Consider the following 14036-nt stretch of genomic DNA (forward strand, 5'->3'; position numbering starts at 1 on the left):
CAAAAGTTGTAGGCTCGACAAAAAACTAAATTCACATAGTTTTTTCATTGATTACTAATACAAGATGAAAAGTCTTAGATTGTATGTACTCGAAAAGATCTTGAATTTAAGTATCCACATTGGATTCACACCATACATAGAACAGGTAGTTTCACAATAATGTTAAAGCCTGGCTTTGATTGCTGATTAATTGATATGAATTATTTAGAAAGGGTATACTTGGACGATCCAGCAATGTAACGATGTTTGTTAGAAGATGTAGTCTAAATATCCAATACAGTAATAGAAGGTCCTGCTCTTCATCTTTGGTTGAAATTCCAAAGGAACAAGAAAATATGGATAAAAAAAATCTAATAACAAAAGCACAAAATTTCTAATTTCTTTATTTTGTATAAGTGTATAATATATATATTTACACAATACATTTACATGGGTATAAAAATGTTGTACAAATACACACATATAAATCACAACCAAACAAAAAATATCACAATACCTTATCAAGGTACATTATTATGCATTAAAGTTGATATGACAATTGGTGTAAAACAAAATTTGGTATAAAAATATATAAATCTGGATCAAAACTATTGTGAGATTTAAATGGTAATTTGTAGATTATCTGACATTTTACTGTTTGATTGTAAGAAATTATCTCCCCTTGAAGATAAAAACATAAACACAACTGATTGTTGGTTGTCATGAATCTTTAAAAGGTGATTTGAAACGGTTTATAAAGTTTGCTTTTTAAGTTGTGACCAAGAACCTTTTAAAATACTGATATATAGTTATAACTAATGCAGGTTAACATTTATTATACATTTGATTGCCTGCAATTCAGATTATTTGGTGAAAATGTCTTCATTTATCATCTGGTTTTCATGTTACCGTTGAGTGTAACATCTGTATGAAAGCAGACAAAAAACATCTAAGTATTAAATATGCCATAAAAATTAAACATTAAACATATAGCACTATTAACTGGGAATGTCTTGTGCATATAAAAATGTTTACAAAACAAGTCATGAAATCTTCTACAAAAAATAATGATAAAAAATAAACCAACATACAAAACAAACAAACCAATATCTACTCCTGATAATAAAATTCTATAAGTTGTCATTTATTGCTGTATACAGAAATAAAGTGTGAATGCTATTTCTTGAATTGTTTATTAAAGCTAACTCACTCCAAATTATGTGCCAATGCCCTATGGTATTGAGGTTCAAGAGTCGTTTTACAAAAATACTTACAATTAAGATTGATCGTAAGTCAAGAACAAAATTCAGTATTCTAATGAATAAGTCGTCAGTTTTTATGAAATTGACTCCTAGACATTGCCTATTTTTCAATTTAAAGATCTACTAAATGTTGATCTGTGGCATTATACATTTGGAATTTATAACTAATTAATAAACAGAATTTTCCCCAAATGGCACCTCAGCATTCCAAACTGACAGCAGCCTGGCAAGAATGTAAATAACAGGATTTATCTTTTCCTCAGATTAACATGGCTGATGCTACCTGAATATGTGTTCAAAGACATTGCATAATATATGAGACATAACAATGTTAAAATCACTCTTCATAAACTTCTGTTTCTATACGGAAATCTTCCACTTCTGGTTCAACCAATCTCCGTGGAGTCGGTGGAGTACTTCCTTGGCTACTGTCACTACTGTCATCATCGTTGTCACGGATCACTGCATCAATAGATTCAGGACCAACTATCACTTGCTCTTGAGGAACAGGTTCTCGTGGTCGAGTTTCCATGAATGTTTTTTGAACAGTAGCATATTGAACTGCAGGATCTTCAGGCACATATCCTTTGTTGTCATACATTACAGGATCAAAATTTTCTATCACTATTGGTGGCACTGGTTGTTGCTATTCAATGAAAAAAAATTAATGCCAACATAAAAAAAATAGAAATAAAATGCAGATGTCATGCCCTGTTTTGATCTCTTTTACTAGGATAATATTTTATATATTTAACTCAGTAATTTTTAAGCATCAATTATTTCCAATGAGCTATTTTTAACTGAATATTAGTTATATCTGTTTTGAATTATTTAAATTTATTATAATGTAAAATTAACTTACCAATCTGTCTGAATTTCTCTTTTGTACTACAAATATAATAAAATACAGTTAGGTATGAGACAAAAAAATCAATTGAATACAAAATATAAACCTTAAATAAAAAAAAACCATCATTTAAATTTTTATTATTGTGAATTTTGTTAGGATAGACAGAGAAATTATTACAATTTCTTGAACTGCTGAAACACCTTAAAAAAATGCTATTAAATTTTAAAATGAGATTGTATTTTTGTGACACCTATCCTGTTGCTCTTTTGGCAATGAAAAAATATCACAGACATTTCTGAAATTGCAGTAGTTCTAATAGTTTATAAAACTTTATTAACTGAATAGTAACAAAATACTTACTTAAATTATGCTTCATGTTTTGTTTACTTTTGCGTATACAAAAGCAAGCAACAATCACAAATATGATGATAAAAAATAATAAAATCAAAACAATTATCATCACTACCATAGCAGGTGTGCCATCAACATAGGTTGGTTCATCATCAGCTACCTACAAATAGAAACAAAATCTTATTATTGAAAAAAAATATAGAATGATCACCTGCAGTCATTTGCAGTCCAATGTGGCAAAAGATTACCATATTACCATAAAAATGACAGGTGTGGCATTAACACAGGGTAATATGCCTATCAAAGTTCAAATGGTACAAATAAAATCTGCATCATTGCTTTTGAAAGATTTTGCCATGGTTATAAGATAGGGCACATCTTACAGAAGAACTTGTGACAGATAATGCATTTATCAAAGACATGACATTTTTGAATCTGGACTCTCTCATAAAATAACGTTGATACTCCTGACTTAAATAATCTAGCATTCTGAGTATTTTTTTAAGTACACTTACACCTAAAGATTTAATATACAGCAGATCAAATGGTTCTGTGTTCCTGGCTTTCTGGGTATTTAGTATTGAAAGTAACTCTGCACCTGTATAGATATAGTTTGTACTGCTAATGGCTGATAGGTACACATCTGACCTGTTAGAAAGAGAAAACATAAATATAATGTCATCATAGATATCACTTGTTCTTCTTCATCTTATGTGAAATTAATTGAGTATTACTTGGCAATGCAAAGTCCACTACCAGTAAACTGTTAAAAATATTCATTGTAATTTGAACATAGATGCCAACCCCCTTTTGACACAATCAGTAACAAACTATCAAATTTTCCGTATTTTTGAAAAGTTTTCAGTAATCATTCATAAACGTGCATTTATCAATAAAAAATACTGACAAGTGGTTGCAAAGTGATGTGCACGAAATTTGTCGTCTAACATGTTGTCTGTAGTATGTATTCCATTCATTTATTGTTCAGATGTTCTCGACTAGTACATTTTCGTTTTGTCAAGGAGAAGTAGAGAAAGGGGGAAAGTTACTTCATAAATGCAAGTTTGCCTTTTCGGAAGTCAGTTAGTTACTCAACAATAGGTTGATAACTCCCGAGAAACCCGAAGCATTCCATTGGCGTTTTCTAAATACCGGACCAGGACGGAAAAGTAATGATAAAAATCCGTGTTTTACAAGATTGAACGGCGATGATTGGTAATCCGTAACTATTCGACTTCGACCGTAATAGCGTAGTTTTTATCGCAAAATCGGAAAAACTACGCAAAAATCGTAATGGTTGGCATCTATGTTTGAAACAAAATTCTAACTTGAACTGTAACTGGTCATCGTGTAAACTATATAACAAATATCAGGTCAATATCTTTAAACATGACGAAAAACAGTGTGGAAAACTGATGATTTAAGTGAGTTTTTTAAGTCCAAGGATCATAACTCTGCACAAAATCCCAGACAGTCAATGTGCAAACCTAAAGTCACCTTCGTCTTCATCGATTTAATCTTTCAATAGCATATACCACATGTAATTGGCCAAAGTTTTTTTTCAACCCTTTAAAAATTTATAATGTAAAGAGTTTTGGTTTACACTATGCACAGTGAATATAAATTGAAAATATTATATTGTATCACATTGCACTTTGTTAACTTGACTGTGGTTTTCTACAGCAGTTTGTTAAAACTTCTGACTGATGGTCTGTCCAATTTCGGCCCTTAATGAGTCCTATTATCGGCCCAATGACTTACCAGTAAGAATCCTGCTGCTCTCCTGAGGTCACATGGTCTTTAACAGCAGATATACAAACAAACTTAAAAACTGAGCTACCATCGGCATTTTTCAAACTTTCAAATGTTCTAAAAAAAAACACAAATCAAATTTTAAACCATGTTAATATTGTCAATTTATAATCTACTGAATATTTTTTAAACTGATATTGGCTATTTTTTTAAAATTCTGTTTTGAATCTTGAACAAAACAAGTGACTCCTGTAACAAGTTCATACTAAAAACTAGGTTCTTAATATGAAATTATACAGTGTTAACCTTGTATGTAATAATATGGGACACTGTTTTCACATGCCATTGCTGCGCCTTATTTTTCTTTAAAAGTTGAATCTGGCAATTATAGTGTAATTTAAGAAAAAAAATTATTCTCAAAATATCTGTTAACTGTTTTTGTTAATTTACTTTTTTCCTTATCATAAGTATTGTATCTCCAGATCTTATTTTACTAACGTTTTAATCTGATCAACAAACTGTCTGACTTCTAAAGGAGGCTGAGTTATAACAAGTTCTACTTCGTTACCTTCTTGTGTCACAAAAATCTGAAAGTATTCAAATTCATCACATTCAGGGCATGTCGTTTTCATTATTTTTCTATAATGCTATTGTATGACTTTAACGCATGAAATGAATAGAGTTCAAATTCGAAAATAAGGTCAAACAATGTACTGCTTGATAAAGAATGGTTTAATAAAAATAAAGACATATTATCTTTATAAACTCTATGACTATATACAGTATTTATGCCTTTAGTTTTATCTGAATGAATTTGACATTGAAAATTACAAATTTTTGACCAAAATATTCATTGTACAAAGTACGATGACACAGGAAACAAGATTCCTGTTCTGTGAAACAACTGTCATTTTCCATAACGTTTTGTGACAAGTATGTTATCAATTTCCACTCTCACATACCAAAACATCAGACTCATCTGACAGCTGTTTATCTGTTGCCCTGACAACCAAATTAAACTGGTTAACTCCACGGCTAATAAAGTCGGCCATCAACTTCCTATTGTAGATAACTCCTGTGTTACTTCCTATTTCCAGTCCATCATCACGGTTACCAGAATTAATACTGTATTGGATTCCACCAGAGGAGTCTTGGTCTTTGGCAAACACAGTAACAATACTCTGTCCAATAGGGGCTCTTGTAGATATACCTATCAAAGTTAATAAGTCATTAATAAAAAATCACAGACTATTTAAAGAAAAATGTTAACTGCAAAAAAAATTAAAAAAAGTAATTTTATCAGTCAAATAAGCGTATTTTAAAACACTTTTGGTATTCAGCTGAAATCAGCTTCGAACGATCTTAGAGACTGCTACGAATAACCTTCTGATGTCAAGCAACAATCACTTTTTTGACGTCAATTTTCTTAAATTGTGATGTAAAATTTTACGGTTACTTGTTTGATTTTAAGTAATGGTGGACATATTTACATAAGTGTAAATAAGTCTATTTGGAATTTGGAAAAATATTTCTAAATTTTGACCATTTGATTGAACTGTTATTCCAATTATAATAAAGGAGAGGTGATTAATAAATTTATATGCATTCTAAAGACACTTACAGCCAGTGTATGATGACTCTTCAAACTCTGGTGGAGCATCGTTAGTATTCCTGATATTGATGATAACCTGTACTATATCAGGGGAAAGAGCTCTCTTCCTCCTGTTAGTTATCACAGTATAGTCACTGACATTATTAGTGGCATGAACGTCTAGGATGTACTGTTTCTGTTGTACACTATCCACAGCAGCCGCTAACTTCATCACGCCGGTCATCTTGTCCAGAGAAAACTTCCCTTTCTCATTTCCACCTGTAAAATAGTTCAAATTGTTCAATATTGCATTATAAAAGAGGGTTGCTATGCTATAATGAAATTAGTACCATAACTAACTGATAAAATAAATATTTTAACAGAAAATTTACTTTAGAAAGACATCTATGCAAAAAAACAGATATATCGGTACCGGTCTATAAGTTACTGCTACAAGTATAACAAGACATAAATATGTCACATCAATTATAATTTATATAATTCCAAAAACAAATAAGAAATATTCAAATGGATATGAAGTTTTCTAAATTCATTTAAATAATTATAGATTATTGTTGAGATGACCAATGATATTCTGTTTATCGCTATTTTACCTATGATGACGTTGTCAATTTCATGTCAATTTCGTTAGCAACGCCACTTGGCCTCCTTAGTTTTTAGCGATCATTTTTCCATCTCAAGCGAGAAGCATGATATGAAAATTATCACAAAAAAAAGATCAAAGGAAAAATGCACAAAATAGCGATAATGAATATTATAATATAATACAGGCCTGAAAGTTATATTCTATATATTTCCATAGTAACATTCTTACTGATGATGTAGTAGTATATCTAAGTGTTTTCATGGTCATCTTTAGTTACATGTCATAAATTTCCCTTGTAACAATCTTACCTATAATGTAGTAGTATATCTTTGGGTTTTCATCGTCGTCTGTAGCAATAGCCTCCCCTATTTTATCACCGACATTAACGTTATCTGACACTGTAATCTGTATAGGTCTAGTACTACCATCCTATAAATTAAAGATCATTTATTTTACAATTGTATTCATTGTTCAGTTTTATTTTCATATTTATATTCATTTACATTATTTCATTTCTTACATTTCTCATAGTTTGCTACAATTCCTTACAAATGTTTTGCATTCCAATATCATGACCTTTCATGTTTCCTACACACTTACTATCAATACTATATTTCCTTTCATAGTCAACACATTATTCTAAATTTTTACATGCTTATCAATATTCTTGCTTATGAATTCTTCATTTTTTCATGAAAACAAGTTTCTCTTTTTCCAAAAATTAGCCATAATAAACTTACTTGTAATTGTGGGAATTTTGGAATATTATCATTGACATCTTTAATCTGAATAGTTAGGTATCTTGTAGCATCCAGTGGAGTGGGGGTTCCGCGGTCTTTAGCCATTAGGAGAAGCTGAAATAAAAAGCATTCATAAAACATTGGAAATAAATAACTCAATATTCAGAAGTTTCTAAAACAGTGGCAAATTAAATGCATATTCAAAGCAAGAACATGTTATGTGTTATGAATAAGAACTCTACTTTGTACTATAATAAAGACAAACAAGAATGTGTCCATAGTACACCGATGCCCCACTCCCATTATCATTTTCTATGTTCAATTGACTGTGAAATTGGAATAAAAATATAATTTGGCATTTGAATTAGAAAGATCATAACCTAAGGAAAATGTGTACAAAGCTTCAAGTTGATTGGACTTCAACTTAAGAATCATCAAAAACTACCTTGACCAAAAACTTTAACCGGAAACTTACACTATCATTTTCTATGTTCAGTGGACCGTGAAATTGGGATCAAAAGTCTAATTTGGCAATTAAATTAGAAAGATCATATCATAGTGAACATGTGTACTAAGTTTCAAGTTGATTGGACTTCAACTTCATCATAAACTACCTTGACCAAAAACTTTAACCTGAACGAACGAACGAACGTAGGTACGAACGAACGAACGGATGGACAGATGGAAGGACGGACGGACACACAGACCAGAAAACATAATGCCCCTCTACTATTGTAGGTGGGGCATAAAAAAAAATGAGCTGGATTTTAACAAAGTAGCTCAGGGCTAATAAGCCTTCACTGTTTTCTTCAGGAGCTTATAACAGAACCAATTTTATACTCTTTAGTTTGTCCAAAATGGTGATAAATCCACTACCTATAATGTTGAGACATGCATGCTACAATGAGACCACTGTGGAATACTAGCTAGTTCTCCTGCAGAATATTCCAGCTTATGTGAGCATTTATATAAAAAACATCAATGGTGATTTGGTCATTTTTTTCTCTTAAATTCACTGATCTTACAGGAAATTAAATCAAAAGTTAATGCAAATATCCTAGATCAATCATTTCTGCACGGATATATTTATTACTTCTAGTTAAATATAAATCAATTTCAGATCTTTCCCCAAAATCTGGTACCTGCATCAAACTATTGTAATACTTGCCACATATCTAGGAACTTTTTCCCTGTCATATACTATCCTTGCACTGATTACACCAGTTATAGAATTAATCAGGAACTCATTTGTTTGATTGGTGAAAATTCCCCCAGCAAAGAATCCATAATCATTTATACCATTATCTCCCTTGTCTGAATCCTCAGCATGGACATCATAAACAATCATTCCAAGATACTGATTCTGTAATGTAAAACAAATCTTAGACTATAGCCTCAGAATGTAGAGCATAAGCTATTATTCCAATATACCGATTTTATAATGTAGAGATCTCAGACTATATCCTCATAGTGTATATAATGAGGAATCAGTCTAAAATACTATTTTTATAATGTTAAGAAACACCAGACTACAATTTCTTATTGGATTCTTATTGGCAAGGACAATTAAAGTGTACATTTCTTACTACTAACAAAGACTGTTAGCCATTATCTCTAACACAGTGACAGATGAGGTAATGGTTAGACCTATTTAGATGATGAATAGTGTTGGATTCATTTATTTTTCTTGGGTACCAATTTTTTGTGGTTTGACTTGCATATTCAAAGATATTTAATTTTGTGGTTTTGTCACAGTTTGTATACAGTCCTTTAGAAAATTTGTAATCTGTTGAACATTTAAATTCATGGTTCTCCTGCCCCCCAGAAATCCCCTTAATACCGGTAACAATAAATCCACAGTAGCGCTACATATTGGCCAATGAGGTATAAGGATTGTAGTAATTACCTCCAGTACACTGACAGTCATATTCTGATCAGGTGGAATAATCCATCTTGGTGGAGAGTTAGTGGCCTCCAGGACTGTTATCTGTACATGGGCTGTATGAGTATAGGGTCCATTACCATCTTGGTCCCTGGCTTGTACAATAAAGGTATAGACACCAGAATTCCTTAACAGACTCTTGGCTACTCTTATTCTTCCTGATTTCTCAGCAATACTAAAGAAACCTGTGAAAAATATCATAGAACATGTTTCAGTTGCATTTAATATTCTAGTTAGAAGAACTTTTAGTGAGCCAACCTTTCCCCTATGCACACATAGAACTTCAAGCAACCTGTTGGCATAGTTTTTCTCCATTCATTTATTCATCACACATATATTTTATCTATCCAAGGGCAATAACTGAAATATTTAAAAAAAGACAAAAACTAGAAAAATTAAGGATGGAGAGCCATTATCCATAAATTAACTTTTTCAAAGGGCATAACTCTATTGAACTTGTTGTTCGGCTTAACTGAGAGTCACCAATTATACAAATGAGAATGCTTACAATGCAATTTTCAATAAAATTTATATTCTTAAGAGACATAATTCTTTAAAAAAATAGTTGATTGGCACTGATTTTAGAATTTGTCCAAGAAATAGCCTAATATATAAACCTGTATGTGTTTCATTCGAATCCTCCAAAAGTTGTTCATATGATAAGGGTTACAAAAAAAAAGGTACATCTATTTTTGGACCAAGAAAACCTCATTCCTGATTCTCCTTAGCATAATGTTTACTCAATAATGTCAAGATTCTGATTATCATGTCTTAATAAGATATAATGTATTTATAAGCTATTAACCTGTAGGATCTCCTGTGTTATTTGATATCCTATAAGCTATTTCTGCATTATATCCTATATCAGCATCTGTGGCAAACACTTGTAAGACCTGGATTCCAACAGGTACTGTCTCTATTATAGTAGCCACATAATTAGACTGAGTAAAAACTGGTGGATTATCATTTATGTCATCTAATGAGATGTATACCTAAAAATGTAATATACACTGTTTATCTTATTTCAATTCCATAAATTATAATGGTAAGCACAAAAAAATACAATTTTGTATTGTAAGAAAATATATTTTAAATCTAAGATACTAATTTTTCACTTTAAGTAGGGATGTCAACTCGGTGAAGATTTACTAATCTAGTACTCGTTGGATTTACTGAGGGATACTTGAGTACTCGCTCAATAAGACAACTACAAAATGAAAATACAAAAATAAATATCAACTATAGAAACTTTCTTACTGGAATAACAATAATTGGGAATCATAAACAAACACATTTCTTGATCAACAAAGGGTGCCTTTAACCATTATCTAAGGGAAGACGCAGGTTACAACGAATTTGTTCTTTTACAGAAATAATATCCTCTCAACTTTTTATGCGAAGAGTGTCTTAACTTTTATTCATAACTAACTGTCCTGACATTTGACAATATTTGCTCTTGCGATACAGACTTAACTTAAAAGTGTGCTCTTGTTTATAGTTTACCTCTGCTTGAGGGAATTTTGCATAACAATTAGTGCAAATATTAGAAAAGTTTTTCAATTTTGATTAATATTTAATTTTCCTGGATCGTAGGCACTCTTAAAAAAAATTGTAAGAAGACAACAACATTCTTACAGGAAACCATTTAGTCGAATATCAATTCGTTTATAAATTCTCAGTACTATCTAGCAATACTCGAGTACTGAAGTACTCGTTGACATCTCTAATTTCAAGACAAAATTTATTGGTTCATTATTTGAGATTTCTTAGATATTGTTCTTACCCTGACATTAGTAAACCTCCTAACAGAAGCATCTAAAGGACTGTCATAAGCTGTCACTTGTACATCTATCTGTGGGGTAGTTTCCCTGTCTAGTACTGCCCCAGGGGCAACAGTTATCTCCCCCTTCAAAGCAATATTGTCATAATTAACTCACATGGCCAGTCCCAATGCTTTACATCAAACTTTTCTTATTACTTTTTTTATTTTATCAACAAAAACATTTCAGAAGAAAAATTCACAAATTCAGCTATAATATGTTGGCAAAGCAGACTACAGTATAGCCATACATTTATTTTGCACTTTATATCTATACAATAATAACTTGAGAATATTACATGCAATTTTTTAGCTTTTGTATATAACATTATTAAAGATCTGATCTTCAGTTAATTTTCAGAATCCTTAAGTCAGTAGTTTTTATTATATATTATGAATACTAACAGTGGTATCATTAATCAGGAATCTGTTTAAGGGATCTTTCATTTCATATCTAACAACACCATAGTCTCCCTTGTCAGCATCATTAGCCAGTACAGTGACAACAGATTTTCCTGCACTCTCCCCTTCATTTATTCGTGCAGTGTAGGATGTCTGAAACAGAAAATAAATTGTATAAATAAACAACAGTTGATTCTGTAGTTTTTCAATCTAAAATGTTTCAAACTAAATACTGCAAATAAAATGATAACTTAAATCCTGAACATTAAAAAATTATTATTTCGTTCTGAGCTAACATATTGGAAATATGTCAAAAAGACAACAACCTGACCAATAGCAGACAATAATTGAAGGAAATGTTGGGTCTTAAACGCAGCAAGAAAATTCTGCATGCGAAAGGTGACGTCACACAAAACTTTAAAACATATCAATGAACTAAAATCAAAAATATGCACTTACCTGTGTAAAAATAGGTGAGTTGTCGTTGATGTTACGAATTGTTACATAAACAGTTGTAGAAGCACTAAGTCTGGGGACACCAGTATCGTATACAAGTGCTGTGAAGTAAGTTTGTTCAATTTTCTCAAAGTCTATCCTACTAGAAACACTAAGTACACCTGTAAAAGAGAAAAGATCAGTTAGAAATAATACAACAATGAATTTATTTTAGTCTTACACTGTTGGCTGGTCAGCCTATTTTAGGTTCAAGCTTTATTCCTTGAATATTTTTGATTTAAAACAAATCTTTCGGCAAATATCTGAAAAAAAAAATGATTTCTGACAAGAAAAAATATATTCTCTATTTTGATGACATTTTCCCCCCTAGATAGCTGTAGGATTGCATACTGTTTTTGCTTGATTTTGACAAATTTAGAATCAACCTATTAGGATATTTTTTTCATTGAGCACTTGAATTTGTGGTTCACCAACTTACAAAATTTAAGAAACCCAAGTTCAATAATGAATAAAAAAGTAACTTATATCTACTGTAAAGCTTATAAAGTGCTACATGTATATGACACCTATTTATGTTTCTCATTTGATGGTCTGTTGTATTCTGATGTTAATAATTACCTGTTTGGAATCCAATAGCAAAGTAGTTATTAGGATTATAAGGCAGTGAATATTCTGCTATGGCATCATCTTGATCTTTAGCTAGTAAAGCCATGACAAATGTTCCAATCGGTCGCTCTTCATCAATGGTAATGTTAGTGTGAGGTAGGAACTCTGGTGCCTGATCATTATACTCCAAGATGTTTATAATCAAAGTACCTATAAAACATTAGCATCTTTCTTACATATTGATTAATAATATTTTCTTTTCTATATCTTTTTAAAAATTTATCAATAGACTATTTTAACATTTGTTGCATTTCAGGCAAAAACTTTTCTTTTCTTCTGTTCCAGTCTGTTGTTCACTGGCATTGGTATCAGTAACAGTCTAGTCAAAGTCACAACAGAGGCTTTATCCCTGTCTAGTTTAGCTCTATAGACAGGGAACTAGTTACTTACCTGTTCCAGTCTGTTGTGGACTGGCATTGGTATCAGTAACAGTCATGGTCAAGGTCACAACAGAGGCTTTATCCCTGTCTAATTTAGCATTGGTTAGCACATGCCCAGCAACAGGATCAACAGCAAACAAGTCCTAAAATAAAATCCTTAGATATTAAACATCTTTATATAATGATATTTTTTCTATTACTTACACAGATGTTTGAAGCAGAAATTGCATTCTAGAAATGAAAAGAGAAAGAGGGGTTATATCAATTATATGAATTTCTGGTTTAATTGTGTCCATCACTTCCAAAATGGTAACAATTTAATCTTACCTGTAAAAATAATATTCAGTGGCAGATCCAGGGAGGGAGTTCAGGGGGTTGGAACACCCTTTTATTTGGATGATCAATGCATTTGAATGGAGACATATAGTTGGAACACCCCTTTTATATCCTGGTTTGGGACCCCCTCCTTTTAAAATGGCTGGACCCACCCCTGATATTTCTTCAGCTAGTGTAGGTTAAATGTTGTCACCAAATGAGGATTGGCCACGTTAGTATGACTCATAAAAACATTTCAAGTTGAAACAAAAATGTGTCCATGGTAGATGGATGCCCCACTCACACTTTCATTTTCTCTGTTCAGTGGATTTTGAAATTTGGGTAAAAACTCTAATTTGGCATTAAGTTTAGAAACATCATATCATAGGGAACATGTGTACTAAGTTTCAAGTTGATTGTACTTGAACTTCATCAAAAACTACCTTGACCAAAAATTTAACCTGAAGCTGAAGTGGTAGAGACATACAATACAGTCTTATGAATGAATGGACAAACAGACAGAAAAACATAATTCCCCTATTTGAGACATAAAAATAAAAAATATGCAGCAAGACAGTTCTAAATTATATTGGTAAAAACCTACACTGTAATCATAAATGTTTTTGTTGACTTGAACACCATCTGGGTTAATGGCTGATTTTGGTTCCGTGAAGGCAAAACGTAATATACTGTTGTCATCTGGATCTTGTGCAGACACTTTAAACAACGAGTAACCAATGGCAACATCTACAATGAAACAGGACTCATATGGTTATATTTGTTATCTAAACCATTGAATATTAATTTTATTTTAGTGAAGAGTCTAAATTGAATTAATCTAACTGCAAGCATCTTAAATATCTGAATTTTGATCTGACAACCTTCAACCCACAATTATCTCATTCTAAGGAATTTAAGGTGGCT

At 31.5% G+C, this 14036-nt stretch overlaps 1 protein-coding gene across 2 annotated transcripts in view; it reads right to left on the minus strand.

Moving 5' to 3' along the window:
* Positions 1-367: 367 nt before the first annotated feature.
* Positions 368-14036, minus strand: part of LOC134725718 (protocadherin Fat 4-like) — a 50711-nt gene continuing 37042 nt past the window's right edge. For both annotated transcript variants that reach the window (XM_063589750.1, XM_063589751.1), the window contains 19 exons: positions 13717-13859; positions 12808-12940; positions 12370-12567; positions 11755-11912; positions 11299-11448; positions 10858-10980; positions 9880-10066; positions 9039-9259; positions 8301-8495; positions 7133-7246; positions 6701-6821; positions 5816-6064; positions 5157-5404; positions 4693-4781; positions 4204-4311; positions 2958-3090; positions 2452-2602; positions 2104-2129; positions 368-1887 (listed from right to left, as the gene is read on the minus strand). In XM_063589750.1, the coding sequence (XP_063445820.1) occupies positions 1579-1887; positions 2104-2129; positions 2452-2602; positions 2958-3090; positions 4204-4311; positions 4693-4781; positions 5157-5404; positions 5816-6064; positions 6701-6821; positions 7133-7246; positions 8301-8495; positions 9039-9259; positions 9880-10066; positions 10858-10980; positions 11299-11448; positions 11755-11912; positions 12370-12567; positions 12808-12940; positions 13717-13859 (3056 nt within the window). In that variant the 3' untranslated portion in view covers positions 368-1578. The remainder of the gene's footprint in view (positions 1888-2103; positions 2130-2451; positions 2603-2957; positions 3091-4203; positions 4312-4692; positions 4782-5156; positions 5405-5815; positions 6065-6700; positions 6822-7132; positions 7247-8300; positions 8496-9038; positions 9260-9879; positions 10067-10857; positions 10981-11298; positions 11449-11754; positions 11913-12369; positions 12568-12807; positions 12941-13716; positions 13860-14036) is intronic.

Source organism: Mytilus trossulus, chromosome 7 (genome assembly GCF_036588685.1).
Source record: "Mytilus trossulus isolate FHL-02 chromosome 7, PNRI_Mtr1.1.1.hap1, whole genome shotgun sequence".
In the NCBI taxonomy this organism is placed as follows: Eukaryota; Metazoa; Mollusca; class Bivalvia; order Mytilida; family Mytilidae; genus Mytilus; species Mytilus trossulus.